The sequence below is a fragment of the Phyllopteryx taeniolatus genome, chromosome 21 (assembly GCF_024500385.1).
Source record: "Phyllopteryx taeniolatus isolate TA_2022b chromosome 21, UOR_Ptae_1.2, whole genome shotgun sequence".
NCBI classification, from domain to species: domain Eukaryota; kingdom Metazoa; phylum Chordata; class Actinopteri; order Syngnathiformes; family Syngnathidae; genus Phyllopteryx; species Phyllopteryx taeniolatus.
The window spans coordinates 622,558-645,260 of record NC_084522.1 but is presented as its reverse complement, the minus strand read 5'-3'; the positions used below and the strand labels follow the sequence as shown (position 1 = coordinate 645,260).

The window sequence follows — 22,703 nt, the reverse complement described above, 5'->3', positions numbered from 1 at the left end:
TGCTTGAAATCTTTTCATTTTAATTTAAATTCTATTAAAGACCTTCTTTTCCCCCAAATAACAAGGTACAAATACATTACATAAAAATTTAAACCTGGCACAGACAAGTTTAATAAATACCCAAACGTGTGCTTTGATATTTCATCATGCTTCCTATGTTTCGTAAGAACAAATAATCACTGTTGCCGTAATGCATCATGTGTTTCAATACTGTTTAAGGGTCGTGGTGTTTTCTTTTGTGCTTCACTTGGTCCACAGGTTTCGTCAAAGTGATCCCATACAACTGTCAACTGCAACTGTTAAGTTTGTAAAGAAAACAACAAACGGGTAGTAATCCAAGAGCTCCACCTTCCGAAATGTTCGTCCGTGGCTTTAATGCCGCAGCTGGGATTCCAACCCCAAACCCAAAACAGTCGGCAATTGGCTAACCGCTAGCGCCCAGTGCTGCCCTTGCATACATTTTCTATAAAAGCAAAATTAGTACTGAAAGAAAAGTTCCTGAATCTAAAACAACAAAGCTTGAAATTGTGATCCTAAATGCTGCGAAACAAGCGGCGAACTTCTTGCGTTAAGCGGACACGGTCGTCCTCCCCTCGTCCGCGTCGCCGTCCTCTCGCGGCACGGCCCACGGCTGGACCTCGCCGCTTCCGAACAGCGTGTAGAAGACGGCGGCGCCCACGTTGACGCCGGCCGAAACCCAGAAGACTTTCCTCCAGCCCTCCATGGTGTGCTGAACGTCGGAATATAAAAACGGAAGAATGAGTTCACGGTCGTCGGCCGTATGACGAGCGTTTTTCTTACGTCCTCTGTGAAATATCCTGTCACGATGGGGGCGACGATCCCGGGAATGGTCCCGAACGTGTTGGTGACGCCCAGGAGAAACCCGGCGTACCTGCGTGGGAGAAAGAGATTTTAAAAAATAAAGATTTGATATTACGTAATTGTTGTTCATACGTAATGGCATCAGTAATTGTTTATGAGAATTATTAATGAAGTATAAATGTTTGGCTGTCAGTATTTAACAATACAATATAGAGGTAGACATTTTTTTAAACAGTCAAGTCAGGATTTTGCTGTCAGTGAATTCGGCCCACCGGGGGGCGATGTCGATCTGGTTCATGAAGACGCCGGAGCTGCCGGTGCCCCCGGTGGCCGACGTGAGCGTGAGGAAGGTGACGGTGAGCGCCGGGCTGCAGCCGGCGTACGCCACCGCCAGCAGGAAAACGGCAGGAAACAGCATGCCTGCGGACGGAGCACGCGAGTCAAGACGGCCGACGGGCCTCGGAGCCGACATTCAACTTTTCTTCGAGCTAGCGGAAAGGTCGCGGCGCCGGCTTGCCTGTGAGCGTGAAGAGTTTGCGTACGGCGGTGACGCTGAACACTTTCTTCTCGATGAGGCGGTCGGCCACGAAGCCCGTCAGCGTGGCGCACAGCCACGCCGCCAGGTAGGGCAGCGCCGAAAGGAAGCCGTTCTGCACGCGCGCGGGACGAGACGGCGCAGCCGTTAGAAACCGGACATTTGTCACCGAATAACCGATCAATTAATTCGCCATCAATCGACTTACAACTGAAGAACGCATCGCCCGACTAACTAGCAGAATGATCAACGAACTCGGCAAACAACTAAAAGCTGAACAAATTGATCGACAAATCGTAGTTAGGGGGGAGGAAGGGCCGAACCCACCGCCTTGAGGTCGAAGTGCAGCATGTTGCTCATGTAGGTGGGCATCGAGGTGAGCTGCGTGTAGAAGGACCAGTTGAAGCACATCTGCGTCACCACGATGGCCCACAGCGGCACCGACGTCATCATGCTCAGCACGGGCACCGACCAGCCGTGCCCGCCGCCCTGGACGTTGGCCCGCGTCGCGACTCTGATTAGCATGTTCGGGCACGCGTTCGCCCTCACGCGGTGCGCCCTTTACCTGTTGCCCCACGGTGGCGATGATGTATTCTCTCTCCTCTTTGCTGATTCGCCGATGGGTGCGGGGGTCGTCCGACACCAGGAGAAACCAAAGGACGGCCCACAGGCAACCGGCGCCCCCTGGAGGAGAGGAAAAAAAAAACACTCGACTCAGTTGATGTGCACACACTGTAACTTGTGTGTGCGCGCGCATCACCACAAAGATAGAAGACGGCGGGCCAGCCCAGCGCTTGGCAGATGAATCCGGTGAGCGGCATGGCCAGGAAGGCACCGAAGTTTCCGCCGTTCCCCGACAGCGAGATCAGCCGCGAGCGCTCCAAAGGCGGCGCCCAGCGGGCCCACATGGACATCATCGCCGGGAACGTCACGCCCTGCCGCACACAAACACACACACGTTGCCTTCGTCTTGCCTTTTGTCTCCAGAAACTGACGAGCTAACTCATCAACTTTACTAACATGGCAACTCAGTGTGACTACACAACTAACCAACCAACTGACAAACCGCCTGACTAATAAAATGACTGGCCAACTAGGTAGCCACCCAACTGACTAACCACTGTACCTAACTAACTAAATGGGCTTTTCGGTTGTTATTTTTTTCCCCTCCTGCTGCAACATTCTTTTAATGTCCTCTCAATTTGCGTGCGTGCGTGTTTTCCAAAGACGACGAAGTGACCTCGCCCAGGCCCTCCAGCGCTCGCAGGGCGAAGAGCCAGCGGGGTCCGCGTCGGGCCGCCAGCGGCGTGAGGAGCGTGAGGGCGGCCGTGCCCAGCACCCCCAAACCCAGGAAGAGGCTGCCCCCGTAGAGTCCCGACAGGTAGCCCCCCGGGATCTGCGTGCACAGGTAGCCGAAGAAGAAGGCGCCCAGCAGCCAGCCCTGAGTCTCGGCGTCCCACGGGTATTGCGGCGTCTGAAAGCGGGCGTCGAGAGGATTCATTCTTTTGTCCGAAATGCCCTTAGGTGCCACAGAAAAGTCATCCCGCCTTTTCCCCCCCCATTCGACGGCTTTGACAATACCAAGCAATTATTTTCAAATCGTTTTTCATTTCATTTGACATTTTCACTCATTTTGCATCGGGTGTTAGCATCAAGCTCGCAGACTTTGCGGGAGTTACTGTAAAAAGCTAATATTTGGCAACGTCGCGGGAATTTCACCGCGCTAGACTCGGTCTCGGCTCTCGACGCTCACCCCGTCGGGCTGCTCCAACTTCTGGCTGGCGTTCTCGCCGGCGGGGAGCGGACACGCCTGCGCCGCCGAGCCGTTGAGGCCCGGCGTCGGCCGGCTGGCGTTGACCATGGCGACCATGGCCACGCTGAGGTTGACGCGCAGCCCGTAGACCACCGAGATGCCCAGGAACATCAAGAGGGCCAGGTTGAAGCGAGCCGAGCAGCACTGCCGAGGAACTGCCGGAGGAGCACAGCGCCTTCACTTGGCTTACGCTTCCCCCCCCAAAAAAAACATCCCAAATCCAGCCCTCCTTCACGGTGCTCCACCCATGTGGAAGGAGCCAGATTAGGACTGCTCGGCCTCGGGGGCGGTCTAGTTTCCTTCTTAAACTAACTCACCTGTAACATCGCGGATGAGCGGTTCGTTGTCTCCGCTCTCGTCCGACGGCGCCGCGTCCACCGAGTAGCTGCTGTTTGGCGGCGCCATGGCGGCCCGCTGAGCGCAAAGACGAGCGGAATCACTCACGCATGGCGTGCGCGCGAGCGTGCGTGTGCTGAAGCAAGGGAAAAAAGACAACAAATAGGAAGAGTCGGCAAAAGAATGTGGGATGAACACATGACTGTGAAAACATGCAAACAAAACAAAATGCAACACCGTTTCATTTGGGCACTCCGGTGTGGAAAAGTTCGTTTGGGGAGAAAAGAACACCTGGAAAACTGGCCAAAATCACCCCAAAATGGACGCTTTGACCCAAAATGGCCAACTTCCTGTATCTTTTCTGGCATGGCTGCTTGAGAGTTTCTTTGTTAGTCTGCTCATGACGGACAAGCTTGCCAAATTTCATGTTGCGAAGTGACCCTGGCTTTGTGGTTTGAATATTGAAACAATTCCAATTGTTCCAACTTTTGCACGAATCTCCTCGTAACGTGTGCAAGTCTACCTCACGTTGTGGCCGCCACGCGCCGTTTTGATGAGTTGCATTTCAACGCCTACGGCACATTCTTGTCATATTGAGGAAGTTGCAGGAGTTAGTCGAGGCGCATTAAAGTCACGCGGCAGCACGTCACGAGCGGACACAGAAATCCCGCCGAGACGAGCTGCACTTTTTCGATTGGTCCGGCAAAGGCCTGTTTGCTCTGCGGCCGATTAGATAATAACCCTTTCACAACAAGCACGTGAAGTTCCCCGGCGAAGTTCATGGAAGCGTGACGGTTCACTTTTAGGACAAAGGCCATTTTTAAAGCTGTATCCACAAAACAACAAAAACATTTTAAAATGCAGGAACGTGTGAGCCCGTTTTGTCTTGCGGGAACAACGAACGCGTTTTATTGCCGCTCGCCACCTGATCCGCAGCAAGTCAGCCTGGAAAGACTTAATACTGTAACATGATTCAACAAGTCCAAAGTCATGACACGAAGGTGAATAATCAATACGCAGAACTTCAGTCCATGACAAATTATAATTCAAAGGACATTGCTCCTTCTGCTGTGTGTGCCTTGACCACCTGGGGGCAGTACAATACAGACAAATTCCTCAGTAAGCCGCTGTAACTTCAGTCGTTTTTCGTAGAGGATAAAGAATATATGAACGTGACCATTGTTATATTATCTGTATACGTGTTTTGCTCCACTGTTTATGTTCAAATAGCCATTGCTTCGGGTTCTAACACCGTGATAGCGATTTTATTCGTTTGTCCATCGATGGCGTTTTGCATTATATGTTATTAATCTGATTCTGAGGGTTGGACGGTTCCTGTTGTTGTTGTTGTTGAGACTTTCCGCTTGTACAATGATAACACATTGACCAACATGGTCAAACGTATTTTTTTTCTGATCACCAAAACGGATTGGAATCTTGGTTTTATGGTGTTTGCACATTTTGGTGGGGAAAAGTAATTTAAGATATTAGCATTTTGAGTACAAATTAAACTCGTAAATCAAGGCACCACTGTATTTGGTTCTTTCCCGGCACACAAACTTACAAAAATATTAATGGTAATTTTTTTCTAACAAATACATACTGTACTCTACGTACGACAAACAAAAAGCACTTTTCCAATAGTGTTTTGTGCCTCCTTGAAAAAAATAAAATAAAATGTCAATGAATTTTACTCAGGCAATTTGCGAGCCCACCCCAAACAAAAGAGTCGGGGCCCTTATCCTAAACTTGGTATAAAATTGATACATTTTCTGCTAATGTTTTGTTACCAAGTCATACAACTCTCCATTGTGCCACGTGACGTTTAGCAGGCTTTTATATTTGATGAATTAATTATTGCAGGTTATATAACAACAACTAATGCCATTTTAATAGTAATAATAGCAGCGTCTCCTTTCGTTTTGCCGGAACTATACAAATATGCGACTAGCTAATGTATCAACAACCTAGCAATGCCTTCGCTATTATATTACTTTAAACGAAAACAAAAATCCAAACTCACCCTGGTGTTAGTAGTAAGTGTTCAAACGGAGGACAAATTTATAAGTTGAACTGCTCGTGTTCATTGTGTTGTATTACATTTTTGACGGCGGTGCTGTTTCTGCTCGCCTGGATTCACATGAGTCATGACGTAACAGGGCGCTTTCCGGAAGTGTAGATCTACAAACTCTGAGAGCCAGTACGAAAATGGCTCCACTGATTCCAGATATTATATAATTCAGCTCTACCTTGATTCATTGGCTCACAATTTCGCTTCTGGAAAAAAAATGCTATTCGTCAATGAAAAAAAAAAAAAAATTTTTTTTAAAGCTGTGGTGAAATTTAATGACCTATTTTTCAAGCAGACTAAAAATATAAATTACCTTTCTTAATCGCTGGTTACCGCAATAAACCTTACCTGTTGCTGTAGCGACGACTGCGTCATCACTTGAAGCAAATCACCTACTCCGGTTTTTTAACTCATCACATTTTCGATCAAAATTTAATTCATCAACTTTCTTCATGGAACACAAAAAGGTGAGTCATAAAGTTTGTTTCTAATTTGAGCCCCCTCCCCCCCAAAAAATAAAAATACATGAGAGACGCTAACTAACAGGCTGCATAGCGACGCGTCCCTTGTCTTACGCAAACAAACCGTGAAACACTTTTCTTGCATTTTTTTTTAACCACAAACAATTATTCATTCATAGTTTTCACTCATGTTTAAGGGCTCAATAATGTCGGAGCGAGAACAATTTAGAAGATATCTTGAAAAAGCTGGGGTCCTAGACGCTCTGACAAACGGTAGGTGGGCATCACGTCAACATGATTAAATAGATTCTAAGTTCATGATGTGAAATTCGTTGATGTGCATTTTGTGTCACATTTTACAGCAATGACAGCACTTTACAGCGAGGATGATAAACCGGACAATGCCATGGAGTATCCTTTGTTTCCACTGCATTCAGAAAAAAAAAAATCCTGGATATTGAAGGGAAAAAAGTCATTTTTTTGAGGGAAAAATGTACTTTTTCCTAAGGAAAAAATATATTTCCAGATGTGAAAAGTATTATTTTTCTTCCAAGAAAAACACATGCATATTTGGATTAAAAAGTAGTATTTTTTATGACTAAACCCCCGCAAAAACTGTATATGCAAGAATTAACAGACGTAAGAAAGAGCGCAATCGTTAACAAAGCGAAGTTTCAACAGAGGAAAAATCAAACTTTTTTTGGAGTGCATCTTGCAATGGACCGAATCTTGACATTTGGCTCCAGATGGAAAAATATACGTCATTGTTTTGTCGAATGTGCGTCTCATGTGCCCAATTATTCTATTTATGTATCCGACGTGCTTTAAATTAGATCAGGAGAAAGGGACACAATCATTGTCAATTAAATGCAAAATGGAACTTCCTTGGGGGGGGGGGGCTATATCCAGGGGCCAAGTAATAGACAATAGTGTACGTACGTTGATGACCTGAACCTCGCCCATATCTAGTTTTTTGAAGCGTCACGTCATCGCTCAGGAAGCCGAGACTCTTGCCTCTCAAAAAGCTGCACTGCAGCAAAAGTGCCAGCTTCTCGTGGAGGAAAATCAGAAGCTGAGGAGCAAGGTAATTCCAAAAATATACATCATTTCATCTTCATTTTTCGATACGTGCTTTTGTTTTTTTTGTTTTTTTGCAGCTGATGCAGTACGAGCCATCACCTGAAGCTGCGGACGAAAAGGGATTGTAAAAATCCCTATTTTGGACTACAAATAATCATTTTTTTGTTCACCTATCTAGGCCAGCGACATAGAAGGACAGGCAGTTAAATGCAATTAAATGCCCTTCCACTAGATGGCAGAAGGTGCAAATAATGTGTATCCACGCTGTCGCTCATACAACAGAATAAGAGCTTTGCGCTCAACTGAACAGGGTCGCAAAAAGACCGCATCATTCCGTCATCATTCATTGTAGAAGTAGTTTTCATGAGCATCAAGTGCACAGGAAACTTCTCGAAGGGTTCCGGCAACAGAACACGAAAAGCGTTGTATGCGTGAACGTCGGCTGCGTTCGGCTTGAATTCATTTCCGCTGCTTACGTAAACGTCCGCTTCGACATGATGGATTTGCATCTGAGCTTTGCCAGGCCCTCAGGGCGACTTCGGTCGAAACAGATACTTGGGGAACAAACAAACAAACAAACAAACAAACTGGGGGGAAATAGAAGTACTGGTTCGACTCCTGCCCTTAAGCAAAAGTAAAACAGTACAGACAAAAACCAAAACCTTTTTGCCGTTCTATACAATACCCATTTTGATAACATGGCACAACAGAAGAAAAGCTGTGCACACAAAATAGTTGCACTCTTTTATTAACTGCTCATACTAAAAAGGACAAATATTTACATTCCATTTGGCATGTTGATTTTTAAGCGGTAGCTCGCCCTGGCCCAACGATGATGCCGGTTTTCGTCTCGTTTACGTCGTGTCGTCTGGTTGGTTGACAAAAGTCAACGGCCTACTTTGACACAGTAGGGTTGAAAGCCGTTTTCAAATGCGGGGGGGGGGGGGGGGGGGTCCAAGTAAAAAGAAATAGCGCTACTCTCGTGCAGATGCCTGAAAAATCTACCCAAGCACTACAGGACGTCCTCGAGTTACGCCGCGCTCGACCTACGACGTTTCGACTTGACGACGCCCGCGCCTCGTCCGCCACTGGGCGGCGGCAACAATAAAGGCACGAAGCGCCGATTTGCTGCTGTAACGGCGTTATTAGCTCCCCTGCACATTCGACGTCAACGGGTCCTCCGCTAATCGCCGTCACGACACTTGCCACGGCACACACTCGCACCGGCGCAGCGCTCCTGTCTCTCTCACACGCTTGCTGTCACAATCACGTGGGAGAATACCGGTAACAGAAGTATTTCGACTTTAACGGTGAAATCAGACTTACGCGGGAAATGGTGTTACGTCGCCGGCGTAGGAACGGAACTGGTTCGTAAATCGAGGACTTCCTGTATCATGAAGTATTTGTACTTTGTTACACTGCAGAGGTTGAAAAATGCCTGAAATTTGTCAGAAAAATAAAGATCCAGAGAACTGTGACCAAGTATTTGTACTTTGTTACTTTCCACCACTGCCTTCCCACCAGGAAAATAAGTACTTAAGTCCAGATACCTGAATAATCTACTTAAGTACTGTAACGAAGTATTTGTATTTCGTTACTTCCCACCTTTGCCTGTCACAAACTGTCCGCCAGAGAGGGGCCCGTCAAATCTGCAGGGCGGCGGGCGCCCGCCTGCTGCTGCTGCCGCCGCTGCTGGTCACCGACACCCGCCGTTTGGGGGAGGAGGCGGCGGGGCTGGGGCTGTCTCGGCTGCGTCGGGACGGCGAGCTGGCGTCGCCGCCCGAGTCCGGGCTCTGGGGCCTGCCGGGCCTCCTCACGCTGTCCGACTTGGAGAGCAGGTTCCTGGCGCGCGGGCCCGCGCTTCCGTTTCCTCCGCGGAGCTTCACGGGGCCGCCCCGGTAGGAGTCCCCGCTGTCTGACGCGTTGCCCTCCAGGACCGTGGAGCAGTTCCACTGCGGACTCGGTCTCCGGGACTTCCGGGCCACGACCGGGAGAGTGGCGCAGGAGGCCGGGTCGGAGGAGGCGGGGTACTCGGCGCGGTCCGGCTCGTCGGCGTCCTTGTCGGCAGGTGGCGAGCGGGTTTCGCTGCTTGTGTTGTTGCTGTTCTGATCGGTGGGGCTGGGGACGCCCTCCTTGCTCTCCTGGAAGCCCGCCGGCTTGACGCACGGGTCTTCCTGGATGGGTACGAAAGCCGATGCGGTGTTGAGCAGCGGGTAGTTGGGCCCGTTGCCCTGTTTCTCCAGCAGCAAGGTGTAGCTGCTGGGCGCCGTGGGGATGGTGGCCTTGCGGCCCCCCGCCGAGGTGCCCACACACACCTGGTGCACCACCGAGTTGTTCTTGGACTTGTTAACGTAGAAGTCATCCAGATCCTCCTTGATATGTGGGTAGTATTCCAGAATGCCCTTCTTAATCTTCTTGTAGCCCAGGTGCATGATCTCCAGGAGGCTGAGGAACAAGGAAATGCAGGCGATCACCTGCATGAAGACCATGAAAACGGTTTTCTCGGTGGGCCGCGACACGAAGCAGTCCACCACGTTGGGGCAGGGCTGGCGATCACACTTGTAGAGCGGGCTGAGGCGGTGCCCGTAGAGGACCAGCTGGCCCGTCATGAAGCTGACCTCCACCAGGGCGCGGGTGACGATGTGCGCCACGTAGGTACAAAGGAGCGAACCCCTCAGCGGGGCCTTATTGAGCTTGCCCTGTTCCAGCCCCCGCATCTCCTTCTCGATTCGGCGCCGGGCGTCCGCCATCTCGGCGTCCACCGACTCCAGCTCGCGGCGTAGCGCCACCTTCTTGCAGTGCCGCTCTTTCTCCAGGGCGCGCAGCCGGTAGATGGCGTGGCCCATGTAGACCAGCGAGGGCGAGGAGACGAAGATGACCTGTGAAATGGACAATTTGTTAGAGTAGAAACTATTTCAGTTGTATTCCTTGGCCTTCAATAGTGAACCGTGCACGAGGTCCGGTTCAAACTGAAACTACAAACTATGGGTTTTCTAAGGTCGCCCGTCAACGAGCAGCGTGACGATGAGACCAACGAGGGCGGACTTGCTAGGGAGAGTCATCACCGGTGATGAGTCCCGGATCTTCGTGTGTGTGACCTGGAGGACCAAATGTCTCAAAGTTCAGTGGAAAAGTCCGACGTCGCCGAGACCAAAGAAAGCAAGACACTCAAAGTCCAAAGTCTTCGATGTGAGCTGCATCGTCCTCTTGCCACAGGGCCAGACGATCAACCGGCAAGTCTACAAAGAGATCCTGCTGCGAGAGTTATGGTAGTACAACACACCTGCTCGCGATGCCCCAAGCATCTGACAGTTCCTGGACAAGAAGAATGTCACCGTGCTGGGGCAACCTTCCTACTCACCTGATCTGGCTTTGTGATTGTATCCTCTTTCCCAAGCTCAAGGGATGAATGGCGGTGGACACCACCAAGATGGCGAGACAACGGAGCTACGGAGGATCCTGGAAGAATCCTTCCAGGAGTGCACGAAGGTGTGGCAGAGAACTTTGGGAAAGTGTGTTAGAATCCAGGAGGATTACTTGGAAGGGGAAAACTTGGGAGTTTGGATTTGAAATATATTTTTTCTGACAACACACCTGGTACTTTTCTGACACACCTCATAGGTGGATGTTAGATATTTTGTCCAATCAGATTTCCGCCTCCATGCGTTGCCAAATCAATCTGACCTTAAAGAATCAGTAACTTCATCTCATGTAACTTGCAATGGGACTCTTTCTTTAACAAGCATTTTTTCTTCCGATTGGTTGGTTGGAGCAAAACCTGTTACAGTCAACATCCTCTGGTGAGTATCCATCCATCCATTTTCTTCCGCTTATCCGGGGTCAGCAACTTCAGCAGGGAAGCCCAGACTCCCCTCTCCATAGTCAATTGGTCCAACTCTTCGGGACAGATCACGAGGCGTTCCAAGGGCAGCCGGGAGACGGACGGACGGACGTCTCTGCAGCGTGTCCTGGGTCGTCCCTGGGGCCTCCCCGCGCTGGGACGTGCCTGGAACACCTCAACAGGGAGCTCTCCGGGGGATATGCGAAACAGATGCCCGAGCAATGCAGAGTGGTCTGGTGAGTATGTAGTAGTTTTTTTTGTTTGTTTTGGGTTTTTTTTGTCACGTTATCAGATACTTCTGAACTGCTCCAGATGATGGATGTGGCACAGCTGCGTGGTGTTCTATTGTGTTGTATTGTGTAATTGCGACATGATAGTGGTGGTATTAAGTGGGTTAAGTGCCTATGGAAGGCCCAGATACTAAATGCACGGCCTGCCACCGGATCCCAGTCTGTCTGGCAGCAACTGGGGAGAAAATCTGCAAGGACTTCCAATCAGAAAGGAAAACCCCCTCTTGCTGTTTTCGTGTGATATGTTTCCTGGTCTGGATCATTTGCATGTGGGGAGGTATAAAGATCTTAGTTTGAAACCTGCTCTGGTCCAGATACCTTTCAGCTATTATCTACATGAGGAGAAATTTTGTTCCACAACACCTGCAGGACCCAGTAGCGGATGAGCGAGATGGGGAAGGCCTGATCGTAACACACGTTGCGGCAGCCCGGCTGCTCCGTGTTGCAGATGAAGTCCGACTGCTCGTCGTTCCACACGTCCTCGGCGGCCACGCCCAGCACCAGCATGCGGAAGATGAACAGGATGGTCAGCCAGATCTTGCCCACCATGGTGGAGTGGATGTGCACCTCCTCCAAGATGCCACCCAGGAAGTTCCAGTCACCCATTTTAGATGATTTGCATTACATGAGATCTACAAGGAACGAGAAGATCCAACATGAGACGATTCAGAGTACAGTGAATCCCCCGCAGAATCCCAAGCAAGAAGAAGCAGAGATGGTCCCCTACTACACGTGGACAAAATTGTTGGCACCCCCCCTGTTCATGAAAGAAAAGCCCACTTTACTTGAATGTGACAAAAGCAATAATAAATACAAATGTAATGAAAATTAACCATTTAAAATTAGACATTGCTTTTGAATTGTGGTTCTACAGAATCACTTTAAAAAACAAACTCATGAAACAGGCCTTGCCAGAAACGATGGTACCCTTAATACTTAGTTGCACCACCTTTTGAGGTTGCAATTACTGCAATCAAAGGATTTTTCAAACGTTCAACGTTGGACTTGTGCACCTGTTAGCAGCTATTTTGGCTCACTCTTCAAGAGCAAACTGCTCCAGGTTTGAAGGGTCCTTTCAACAGGTGGCATGTTTCAGCTCGTTCCACAGAAGTTCGATGGGCTTTAGATTGAAGGCCACTTCAGAAGAGTCCAATGTTTTGCTCTTAGCCATTCTTGCATGTTTTTAAACTGTGTTTTGGCTCATTATCCTGTTGCAAGACCCATGACCTGCAACTGAGACCAAGCTCTCAAGCTCTAAAATACCTTGATACTCTTGAGATTTCATTGTAGTCTACACACGTTCAAGACACCCTGTGCCAGATTAAGCCAAGCAGCCCCAGAACATAACAGAGCCTCCTCCATGTTTCACAGCAGGGACAGTGTTCTTTTCTTGGTATGCTTCATTTTTGCGTCTGTGAACATAGAACTGATGTGCCTTGCCAAAATGTTCCAGTTGTGTCTCGTCATGTCCATAGGACATTCTCCCAGAAGCTTTGTGGCTTGTCAACATGCAGTTTGGGAAATTCCAGTCTGGCTTTTTTACGATTTATTTTCAACAGTGATTGTGATCCTTGATTGTCCACTTTGGTTGAAACGACGACGGATGGTGCGATCTGACACTGATGTACCTTGACCTTGGAATTCACCTACTCATTTCTTTGGAAGTTGTTCTGGGATCTTTTGTTCATAATCATAATATCCGTTTATTCAATTCATCAATTTTCAGCTACATTTTTTTGCAGCTACATCCGAGGAGGTTGGCTACAGTCCCGTGGATCTTCAATTTCTGAATTTGTGAAACTGTAATCACAGGAACATAAAGCTTGTCTTATAGCCTTTAACTTTAACATGCTTGTCTATCATTTCCTTTGTAATCTCCTGAGACAACTTTCGCTGTCTCTGTTGCATGTTGATTGTGGTACACACCATGTCAGCAAACAGCACAATCATTACTTGTCACCCTTTAAATTGGCTGACTGACTGAATACAAGTATGTAGACACGTGATGCTAATTAGAGGACACACCTTGTTTGAACATGTCCCTAAAGTCAAATTATTTTCAATCTTTTCTAGGGCTACCATCCTTTTTGTCCAGGTCTGTTTCACAAATGTTTTTTTTTTTTTTTTTAAATAAATAATACTTCTGTTGAACCACAATTCAAAAGCCATGTCAGATTTTCATTGGTTAATTCTTTTTTCAGATTCAAGTTATTCCTGTGACCCCTGTGGGTTTTTCTTTCATTAACAGAGGGGTACCAACAATTTTGTTCACATGTATGCCATTACAAAGTCATTTTAAGAACAAAAAAAACTAACCTTTCATCCTGGATATGAACTGTTGTCCCGAAAGGCTCCTTCCTCCCCGCCCCCCCCCCCTCCAATTTAAAGAGCTACCAAAACCACAACCATCTTCGACTCGCAGTGTTGCTGCCGCAAAACGGGACAAACCAACTAATGATCCCTGCCAGCCGCTGCGACCCTTCGTTCAGAGCGGGAGAGCCGATCGATGGCGGCGAAGCTCTCTTGCCGTTTCCCCTTGCAGCGCTGTTCTCACACGCTACATACATGCAACACATGCACGTTCTATTGCTTGGCCTCCACCAACCAGTTGGATCCCTGGGTCGGGACGGAAAACGCCCACTCGATGGGGTCGATTTTCTGATATTTGGCTGGTGCTGCAGAGCTTCACTGTGGATTTCTGATGTAATACATATTTATACTCTTTTAATTTCCTGCAGGATAATCAAAGTATATGAAGTGAAAATTAATGAAGTTGAACCTGCAAACACACTGTGGGATCAATGCGTTTTTTCACTCGATGGAGTGCGTCCCATTTCACGCTTGGCCGCTCGCACACCGGGAATGTGGTTCAAGCTTTCCCTCCCCTCCCCTCCCCCGCGTTGCACCCGTCCCAGTCTAAAAATAAATAAATCAAATCGATGTAACGCTTCCCACTGACTGGTTCATTCGTTGCTTAAAAAGCGTTATAACACCACCACGCAGATGCTATTCGTTAGCCCATTAATGGTATTTCCCATTATGTGTTGGCATTAAGCTAGTGGACTTCAAGGCAAAGTTATGATTATCTTTTAAATGTGTAACTCCACCGGGGTTCAATCCCCGGCCCCGGCTGTGTGGAGTTTGCATGTTCTCCCCGTGCCTGTGTGGCTTTTCTCCGGGCACTCCGGTTTCCTCCCACATCCCAAAAACATGCGTGGTAGTTTAATTGAAGACTCTAAATTGCCCGTAGGCGTGAATGGTTGGTTGTTTCTATGTGCCCTGCGATTGGCTGGCAACCAGTTGAGGGTGTACCCCGCCTCCTGCCCGAAGATAGCTGGGATAGGCTCCGGCACTCCCTGCGACCCCAGTGAGGAGAAGCGGCTCGGAAAATGGATGGATGGATGTGTAACTCCTAGTTTCACATTTTGACATTTAACTAATTGAAAGTGGCATTAAACAGCTTGAAGCCTTTTCTTTACACTGCCAAGCTGCTGCTTGTGAATTATATTCCCTGCCTCCATAAATCATGTCAAGTTTTTTTTTTTTTCAAAGCAAAAAAGAACAAAAAACAAACAAACAGCAGCTCGTATCTCGAAAAACTCACAAGTCGGGCCACTCGTATCTCAAGGCACTAGTGTGTTGGGCATCAGTGATGCCAGTAGCACGTTACAAAGTAGCATTAAGCTAAGTAATCAGTAAAGTAACTAAGTTACTTTTCCAGGGTAACTGTGGCAACACTGGTCGCGATCACATTTTTTAGCGAGCCATTTTTGATTGCCTCGTCAAATGCAATTAGGGGAGCACAATGATGCTCGTCACTAAATAATCGACACTTGTTACACTACTACTACTACTACTATATACACTATTTGGAGTTGTTTAAATGAGTCTAACTTGTCGCTTATTCTTTGACGATTGTGTTCAGCCAGCCAGCTGTTTGGCCAAACTGTAAATTATATCAGGCTCGGCAGACTTAATCGGTGGTATCTTTGGGCTCATCCTGACTGTCGGCGGTGTAAGCAAAATGTCTCCATATCTCACTTGGTGCCTCATTGTTCTGTACCTTAGCTCAATAAAAGTTGTGAACCACTGCTTTAATCAACAAAATGAACAGGAGTTTCTTTTAAGTGACAGTTTATTACTGAAAATAATAGCTTCGTCCTACAGATGACAAAGATAAGAAAAAAGAACACTGACAAATTTCCCGATCCAAAATATTGCTGAAAGGTTAATAGCTCCTGACACATCAAGTCCTATGAAGTGTTTTTAAAACGGTTGACTGAGTAGAGTGGATTTTTAAAATACTGGACGCTCATCCGGCAAAAAAAAAAAAAAAACGAAAAAAAAAAACCCTGAAGCGTAGGAAAGAAAAACAACTTTGTCAAAAAAAAAAAAGAAAAAACAATTCCTTAGCCACAGGATCTTTTCCCCAGACAAAATAAAACAATGAATAAATGACCAACCAGAAAATGTTCTCCTCACGCGTCCATGACATTCTAGTCCAAACCAAGCCACCTGTTGGACCCCCTTCCCCTTGCTTTAGCGTCCTCCCGACTTGCGGCCCGTCCAGGAGCGCGATCGCGAGCGAGACCTCGACATCGAACGGGACTGCGAGCGGGACGGGGAGCGTTGCTGCTGCGCGTCTCCCTCGGCGCAGTGAGAGGCGGACGGCGGCTTGGGCGGCGACGCCGATCTGGAGGGAGATCGTCCGCGAGACTCCCTGCGAGGCCTCTGACGGTGTCTGAAACGGAAATACAACAACTTGCTCTTAAATGGTTGTCGTGGCAATAGCTTCACGCGAGTGTCCGGCTGAGAGCTGTGGTAGACAGCAGGTTTGCGTTGAACTGTTTCCCCGCCGTTTAATAACCATCGAGCAGTCTCCTGATGACGAGCGTACAATTGTTACTTGGAAGAAGATTCACAAGAATAACTTTTGGCAATGAGTCACATGCTGCTTCATCAAGTCGGAGACAAAAGACTGATCATGAAGCAACCTTGTGTTTTTTATTGTTTTCTGAGAACATTGAAAAATGACTATGTCCAAAGAACTTTCAGGAAAAACGTGTTTTCTTACCTGGTTACATTGACACAAAACGAAACAAATCCGAAATTCAAGCACCTTTGACATTTAAAAACAAAGGATTTAAAACGGAAATATCTGGATAGACAATTTTAAAAAGGACCTCTCTATATGTTGCGAACAATGCACCACGGATTCCGTATTTGGGAACGTAAAACTAAAACAAATTTTAGGCTCGGATTTTGATATTTGATTTGAATTCCCTAATCTTCACCTCCATGGCAACGTGTCGTCAGCAGCGAGGGAGGACGACGGGGAACATCCACCTCCCTCGCACGGCCCACGGACAATCGGAAACCACAGACTCGCCAACAATATGCAGGGTTGCTACAATAGGATTTCTGCTTTCCTACAAGGCAAAACATTCTCAAGACATAACTTCTTCAAAAGGTGAAGATATGCCTCTATATATTGCGTAAAGTGTTTTCAAATTTAGGGGGGGAAAGCATATCATTAGACAGTGATTTAGTACTTAGTGGAACTTTTATTCAAATTATTGCCCCAAGCAGCGTTTTGAAAAATTGCTCCACAAATCTCCGTAATTGCTGTACAAAAAGAATTTTTTTTGGGTTGTATTGATTGCCTCGAAGATCTTTGAAAAGAGTTTGAATGGATGACGTGACACGCGTTTGCTTTTCAAGGCTTTTTGTACGGCGGTGCCGTCCTGTGACTTCTGCGGACTCGGCCACGACTGCCTGGCGCAGTGTTCGTATCGTTCACTTTGGAGGTGGGGGGATTCTGCCTGGCAGCGAAAATTGATAAAATAGGAGTAAATACTGCCATTATATAGTATAGTGACATTCCTACAGAGCGAGTTTGGTCTCCGTTTCCGCAACTGACGTCACACCGAGACGTGGCGTCGCACGGATTTTGGCGATGTAAACGGCGAGTTCCGAGGGCAATTTGTTACTCAGCAATTGCTCCAAATTGGATTGATTTTTGATATTCAACTTGTTAGTGAAATATGGACCATCGAGACGCGGCAGGTCCTTTAAACAAACAACAGGCGAAGAACGCACCTCTCCTCGTCACGGCCTCGGCTTCCCCCTCGTCCGTGCTGCCGTCCGCGAGATCTGCACAAGCCAAAACGTCAGACGACTCACGTCGTGGAACTGCCACTTTCACCTTTAATCAACTTTCCGCGTTGAAATGACCGGAAATGCCATTAATGTGTAAAGTTTTTTTTTTGACAAGGGTCTTTTTCCCCGTTATCGATGAAATTAGATTTTATTGCCACCTGGTGCTTTGGCGTTGCCGTAAATCGCAAACTTACTCTCGGGGGCTCTCCGAGCGCCGGCGCCGGCGGTCGTCCGAGGGGCTGTGCGAGCGGCGGCGGTCGTAGCTGCGGCTGCGCGAGTGTCTGCGCCGTCTGTCGCGGTCGTAGTCGTCGTCGTAGCGGGACGACCGCGACGGAGAGCGCCGCTCCTTCGTTTTCATCTGATTGGGTGCTGAAATGACATCACGCGAGCGACGCTTTACACACGTAGCGCGCTCGAGGAGCACGGGTGTAAACAACAATGTACATTACGCAACATTCCAATGTACACAACAGTGTACACTCCTCGAAAACTGATTGTATAACCAAGTAATTTTGAAGGGTATTTTTAGGGACGGAAATTTGGATCCCCCCCAATGAGAATGGATAAGGAATCGAATTACTAACACAGCCAGAATCACTCAATTCGAAAGGTCGGTCCACTCACTCTTCCGGTCTCCCTGGGCGAACTGGATCTCGATCTGGCGGCCGCACACCCACTTCCTGTCCAGGCTGTGTAGAGCGTCCTCGGCGTCGCGCACATCCTCAAACATGCTGAGCGGTTAAGGCTTGTTTTTTTTGTCGCGTTTTGTTTTTGCAAACTCAGGCGAGGCCACACAAATTCATATTTGTGATATAGAAATATTGATTTGTGTTTCAGCACATGAGGTTGAATTTTTGTGGCCTGGTACATGAAGCACATACTACACACAGCAGGTGACTTTCAAACGGTATCTCACAAATCAAAAGACATGAACAGCTGATTCAGTGAGTGGAAATGAATTTGCTGCCAAAGCTGATTTTTTTTGGGGGGGGGGGGGGAAATGTGTCTTGAGAGGATACAAAATTATTCTGACTTGTTACCTTTGCTTGACTTCATCTTGAGCTTTACACTCTTTAATCGATTCCCACATACAGCGAGCGACTTGGGTCGGGTCTCCTGCTTGACTCTTTAAACCGTTTTCTTTCGTTCTTTTCTTTAGGCCGCTCGCTCTGTGCCACGGCCGAGCTTTGCCTCCGACACCTTTTTCCTCTTCGTGCTTTACTTCCTCCCAACCTTTTCCCTCCCTCTGGTCTGTGCCTCGTCTTTACGGCTACGCTACACGGGTCTTTGTTACTCTTTGTGTGGCCGCTTCCACATGGGGATGCTTTTACATTTTCTGAAGCGATAACAGAGAAATAATCAACGTTAGATAGGTCAATCGGTGCAAAGAAAAAACATCACAAACCACAAATGTGCTCTGCTGCTAAGGGGGAAACAATGTTATTTGTTAGGCATGAGCACAGCAACATTTTGGGAAAGGATATTGAATGTATGCAAATCCTCTTGGTTGACGTGTATAGAAGTCAAGTGGGATGTAGACATCTACTACTGGCCCATAGCGGCCAAACTCACGCCGCAAATCCTCAGGCCTGAACACCGTAAATATACAAGTGTAACTCAACTGGGCAGCATGTGCGGTGAGTGAGTGTGCTTGAAAAGGGCCAGTTCACCACAAACAATCGGGAAAGAAAATAACCTGTAGGACTGGGCGGATATTTCTAATGTGCCTTTGAGCGTGTATGGCTTTCAAAGGCCGGGCCTTGCTTGGGGAGTGACGTGGGGGTCAGCGAATGAGAGTGTACAGTCGTGAGCCCAAGTTAGCAGCTAGCTGTTAATTGGCTAAATGTTAGCCATCACATTGCGCTGCATATTTTGCTTGGACCTTTCTTGTAATCCAATTATTCGATGAATCGTTTCAGCCACATACCCGTATGTTAGAAACCTTTGACCAAAGGTATGTGCCTCCATTTTACCACGGTCACCTTGACTTACCTGTACAACACGACAAGAGAAAAGACCACGAGCGAAATGGCTGCAGCCATGCGGTTGGACGGCTGCTTCTATGATGTTAATTTTGAACATTTCAAATGTTAATTTACTAAGGATTGCATCATCTCTAAACAAACTTTTCTTCCCCTGCAGAGGTTGAAGCAAGTTAATGTTGGGGGGGAAAAGCTGAGCTTTCTGAGCTCGTTTGGTTTCAGGTGGAATAGGGAAAAACTCACATGGTAAAACAGAAGCAAAAGTCTTTTTGAAATAGATCACCGTTGTTTGCTATTTCTAGAATTGAATGGTGTAAAATATATACTTCATCGCCCAGCCCTACTTATCCGAATCCATTTTTAATGCACAATTTCCTTAACTTCGGGTGAACTGTCTCTTTTTTGTTCAGTGTAAAACAACAGCTGCACATCAATTTTCAAGGCGTCCATAAAGTCTGTTTACAATTGAACACATTTACAACATAAGCAAGTGAAGAGACGAATCTGAAGACATTATTACGAGTAGATAATCCCTCCCTTCCTGGAAGCCGTCACCTTATCGTGGTGGAGGGGTTTGTGTGTCCCAATGATCCTAGGAGCCAAGTTGCCAGGGGCTTCACCCGTGACAAACAGGTCCGAGGTGAGGGACCAGAGAAAGCACGGCTCAAAGACCCCTTATGATGACGACAAATTATGGACTCAGTTTTCCCTTGCCCGGACACGGGTCACCCCCTCTGGTGCCAGGCCTTGTCGGGTGGGGCTTGAAGGCGAGCGCCTGGTGGCGCCGGGTGCACAAAGGGTAACGTGGGTCCCCCTTCCCGTGCGCTCACCACCTGTGGGAGGGGCCATATGGGTCGGGTGCAGTGCCAGCTGGGCGGGGACCTTGGCGATCCGCTCCCTGGCTACAGAAGCTGGCTCTAGGTACGTGGAATGTCACCTCTCTGGCAGGGAAGGAGCCCGAGCTGGTGCGTGAGGTCGAGAAGTTCCGACTAGATGTAGTCGGACTCTCCTCCACACACAGCTTGGGCTTTGGTTCCAGTCCTCGCGAGAGAGGATGGACTCTCTCGGAGGTTGGAGTCCTGTGGGGGGTGCTTCAGGAGTATGGGGTACCAAACCCCCTGATACGGGCTGCTCGGTCCCTGTACGACCGGAGTCAGAGATTGGTTCGCATATCCGACAGTAAGTCGGACTCGTTCCCGGTGAGGGTTGGACTGCGCCAAGGTTTTGGTGGCCTCAATATTGCATCGCTGCTTTTTGCAGATGATGTGGTTCTGTTGGCTTCATCAAGCCGTGATCACCAACTCTCAGTGGAGCGGTTCGCAGCAGAGTGTGAAGCGGCTGGGATGAGAATCAGCACCTCCAAATCTGAGACCGTGGTCCTCAGTCGGAGAAGGGTGGCGTGCCCTCTCCGGGTCGGGGATGAGATCCTGGCCCAAATGGAGGAGTTCAAGTATATTGCGGTCTTGTCCACGAGTGAGGGAAGAATGGAACGAGAGATTGACAGGCGGATCGGTGCAGCGTCTGCAGTGACGCAGATTTTGTATCGGTCAGTTGTGGTAAAGAAGGAGCTAAACCGAAGCTCTCACTTTAACAGTTGATCTACGTTCCTACCCTCACCTATGGTCACGTGCTGTGGGTCGTGACCGAAAGAACGAGATCCCGGATACAAGCGGCCGAAATATGTTTCCTACACAGGGTGTCCGGGGTCTCCCTTAGAGATAGGGCGAGAAGCTGGGTCATCCGGGAGGATCTCAGAGTAGAGCCGCTGCTTCTTCACATCGAGGGGAGCCAGATGAGGTGGCTGGGGCATCTGATTCAGATAACCCCGGGGGACGACCCAGGACTTGCCGGAGAGACTACGTCTCTCGGGTTGGCCTCCGAACGCCTCGGGATCCCCCCGGAAGAGCTGGATGAAGTGGCTGGGAAGAGGGAAGTCTGGGCGTCCCTGCTAAAGCTACTGCCCCCGCGACCCGACCTCGGATAAGCTTTTTTTTTTTTTTTTTTTTTTTTTGGCTCTGGAGATGGCACCAGCAGTTCTCAAAAGTGGGAGGATTAAATTGTTTATAAAAAAAAAAAAAAAAAGACCGTGTGGGCACACTGTATATGTTTTAAGTGAATGACATGGTATTTTATACAACACAATCTTTGTAATAATTCTGAATATTTAAACAGGCGGCATAACTTTTGCAAATGAGATTGTGACGAATCTGCGAAACCACAACACACCTTGGGAAATTCCACGTTTGGAAACGTAAGATGGACGCTATTAAAATTTCGATACATGAGCCATTTAAAATAATTAAAACACAACTAATAAACTAAAATGGTTACCGTAGTGTTAACAATTCAGTCAAAGACTGTTTCTTGGCTCGGCAAAGGCCCGTTGATGAGCGCAGGCCTCTGTTAGCTTGCTGCTAGGCTACTTCAGCTACCAACCGCAAACGTTGCTCGTGTATCACCGATCTACGATTAAGACGCCGGCATTTGGACTCACCTGGATTCGTCGGAGATGTTTCTGACGAACAAGGACGAGTTCGGCGGGCGCATGTACCGAGCCATGGCTTTTGGTTTCGAGTGTAAGTTTAGCGTGGTGGAAAGAAGAAAACGCGCTCCTTTTCGGTCAATGGGGAGCCCAAACAGTCCTCCTCTTCTTCGCCGCTGGTAGCTGCTGCTTTAATCAGTTGAGATCCATCACAGCGCCCCTTTAGGTGTTAACTAGCATTACACCAACAAGCTAACAAACCAGATATTTTATATGATCTATCTATCTATCTATCTATCTATCTATCTATCTATCTATCTATCTATCTATCTATCTATCTATCTATCTATCTATCTATCTATCTATCTATCTATCTATCTATCTATCTATCACATACAGTATATATAATCTTTATAACATATCTCTATGTAACAAGCTGCAGGAAATGCAAACTGCACTGGTTGTCAAATAACGTTTAGGTGCATTATCGCCGACTAGTGTTGTATAAAAAAATGCCCTCCTCTTCTACTAACCAAACCGGTTGCCTTTTAAAACAGATATTAAATTTGACATTTTCTATTTTGCAGTATTTCTATAACATCAAATATGTATGTGCATCAACCCACCATCCCACCCATCCATCCATCCATCCACCCATCCACCAACCACCACCCATCCATCCATCCACCCACCCACCCACCCATCAATCCATCTATCCATCCATCCACCCACCCACCCATCCCAAATATAAAAAGTAAAATTAATACATTTTTAATAAAACAAAAAATCTACAAGCAATGCACATATAAACAAAATAACTTCAATAAATTA

At 47.7% G+C, this 22,703-nt stretch overlaps 4 protein-coding genes across 9 annotated transcripts; 1 reads left to right on the top strand and 3 right to left on the bottom strand.

The window, feature by feature from the left end:
- On the bottom strand, nucleotides 1–5,692 carry si:ch1073-513e17.1 (sialin). 5 transcript variants are annotated; one of them, XM_061759526.1, is made up of 11 exons: nucleotides 5,607–5,692; nucleotides 3,488–3,642; nucleotides 3,111–3,325; nucleotides 2,598–2,831; nucleotides 2,118–2,292; nucleotides 1,923–2,041; nucleotides 1,685–1,846; nucleotides 1,340–1,472; nucleotides 1,095–1,242; nucleotides 802–892; nucleotides 1–730 (listed from the first exon to the last, which is right to left on the bottom strand). In XM_061759526.1, the coding sequence occupies exons 2-11, from the start codon at nucleotides 3,573–3,575 to the stop codon at nucleotides 569–571; spliced, it is 1,527 nt and encodes a 508-aa protein (XP_061615510.1). In that variant the 5' UTR covers nucleotides 3,576–3,642; nucleotides 5,607–5,692; the 3' UTR covers nucleotides 1–568. The 5 variants fall into 5 exon arrangements, with proteins under 5 accessions (XP_061615510.1, XP_061615509.1, XP_061615511.1 ...); XM_061759525.1 differs by having other exon boundaries at nucleotides 5,530–5,669; XM_061759527.1 differs by lacking the exon at nucleotides 3,111–3,325 and having other exon boundaries at nucleotides 5,530–5,669.
- On the top strand, nucleotides 5,693–7,867 carry LOC133470763 (c-Myc-binding protein-like). The gene is made up of 5 exons (XM_061759535.1): nucleotides 5,693–6,044; nucleotides 6,236–6,311; nucleotides 6,401–6,449; nucleotides 7,008–7,122; nucleotides 7,196–7,867. Exons 1-5 carry the CDS (start codon nucleotides 6,030–6,032, stop codon nucleotides 7,244–7,246), a joined length of 306 nt encoding a protein of 101 aa, XP_061615519.1. The 5' UTR covers nucleotides 5,693–6,029; the 3' UTR covers nucleotides 7,247–7,867.
- Nucleotides 7,868–7,889: 22 nt separating this feature from the next.
- Nucleotides 7,890–15,387, bottom strand: LOC133470761 (gap junction alpha-9 protein-like). 2 transcript variants are annotated; one of them, XM_061759532.1, is made up of 3 exons: nucleotides 13,566–15,387; nucleotides 11,613–11,881; nucleotides 7,890–9,997 (listed from the first exon to the last, which is right to left on the bottom strand). In XM_061759532.1, exons 2-3 carry the CDS (start codon nucleotides 11,853–11,855, stop codon nucleotides 8,762–8,764), a joined length of 1,479 nt encoding a protein of 492 aa, XP_061615516.1. In that variant the 5' UTR covers nucleotides 11,856–11,881; nucleotides 13,566–15,387; the 3' UTR covers nucleotides 7,890–8,761. The 2 variants fall into 2 exon arrangements, with proteins under 2 accessions (XP_061615516.1, XP_061615517.1); XM_061759533.1 differs by lacking the exon at nucleotides 11,613–11,881.
- Nucleotides 15,388–15,542: 155 nt separating this feature from the next.
- On the bottom strand, nucleotides 15,543–22,046 carry LOC133470762 (serine/arginine-rich splicing factor 10-like). The gene is made up of 6 exons (XM_061759534.1): nucleotides 21,885–22,046; nucleotides 18,893–18,997; nucleotides 18,033–18,136; nucleotides 17,603–17,777; nucleotides 17,349–17,402; nucleotides 15,543–15,990 (listed from the first exon to the last, which is right to left on the bottom strand). The coding sequence occupies exons 1-6, from the start codon at nucleotides 21,947–21,949 to the stop codon at nucleotides 15,789–15,791; spliced, it is 705 nt and encodes a 234-aa protein (XP_061615518.1). The 5' UTR covers nucleotides 21,950–22,046; the 3' UTR covers nucleotides 15,543–15,788.
- Nucleotides 22,047–22,703: the final 657 nt, after the last annotated feature.

Coding starts and splice junctions, on each gene's coding strand:
- LOC133470761 (XM_061759532.1), bottom strand. CDS start 11,855: ATGGGTGACTGGAACTTCCTGGGTGGCATCTTGGAGGAGGTGCACATC. Junction 9,998..11,612: donor TCCGCTACTGGGTCCTGCAG/GTGTTGTGGAAC, acceptor TCCATTTCACAG/GTCATCTTCGTCTCCTCGCC.
- LOC133470762 (XM_061759534.1), bottom strand. CDS start 21,949: ATGGCTCGGTACATGCGCCCGCCGAACTCGTCCTTGTTCGTCAGAAAC. Junction 17,778..18,032: donor CGCCCAGGGAGACCGGAAGA/GTGAGTGGACCG, acceptor ATGTCATTTCAG/CACCCAATCAGATGAAAACG. Junction 17,403..17,602: donor CGCTCGGAGAGCCCCCGAGA/GTAAGTTTGCGA, acceptor TGGCTTGTGCAG/ATCTCGCGGACGGCAGCACG.
- LOC133470763 (XM_061759535.1), top strand. Junction 6,312..6,400: donor CCTAGACGCTCTGACAAACG/GTAGGTGGGCAT, acceptor CACATTTTACAG/CAATGACAGCACTTTACAGC. Junction 7,123..7,195: donor ATCAGAAGCTGAGGAGCAAG/GTAATTCCAAAA, acceptor GTTTTTTTGCAG/CTGATGCAGTACGAGCCATC.
- si:ch1073-513e17.1 (XM_061759526.1), bottom strand. CDS start 3,575: ATGGCGCCGCCAAACAGCAGCTACTCGGTGGACGCGGCGCCGTCGGAC. Junction 2,832..3,110: donor AGTTGGAGCAGCCCGACGGG/GTGAGCGTCGAG, acceptor GCCCGCTTTCAG/ACGCCGCAATACCCGTGGGA. Junction 1,243..1,339: donor CAAACTCTTCACGCTCACAG/GCAAGCCGGCGC, acceptor CTCCGTCCGCAG/GCATGCTGTTTCCTGCCGTT.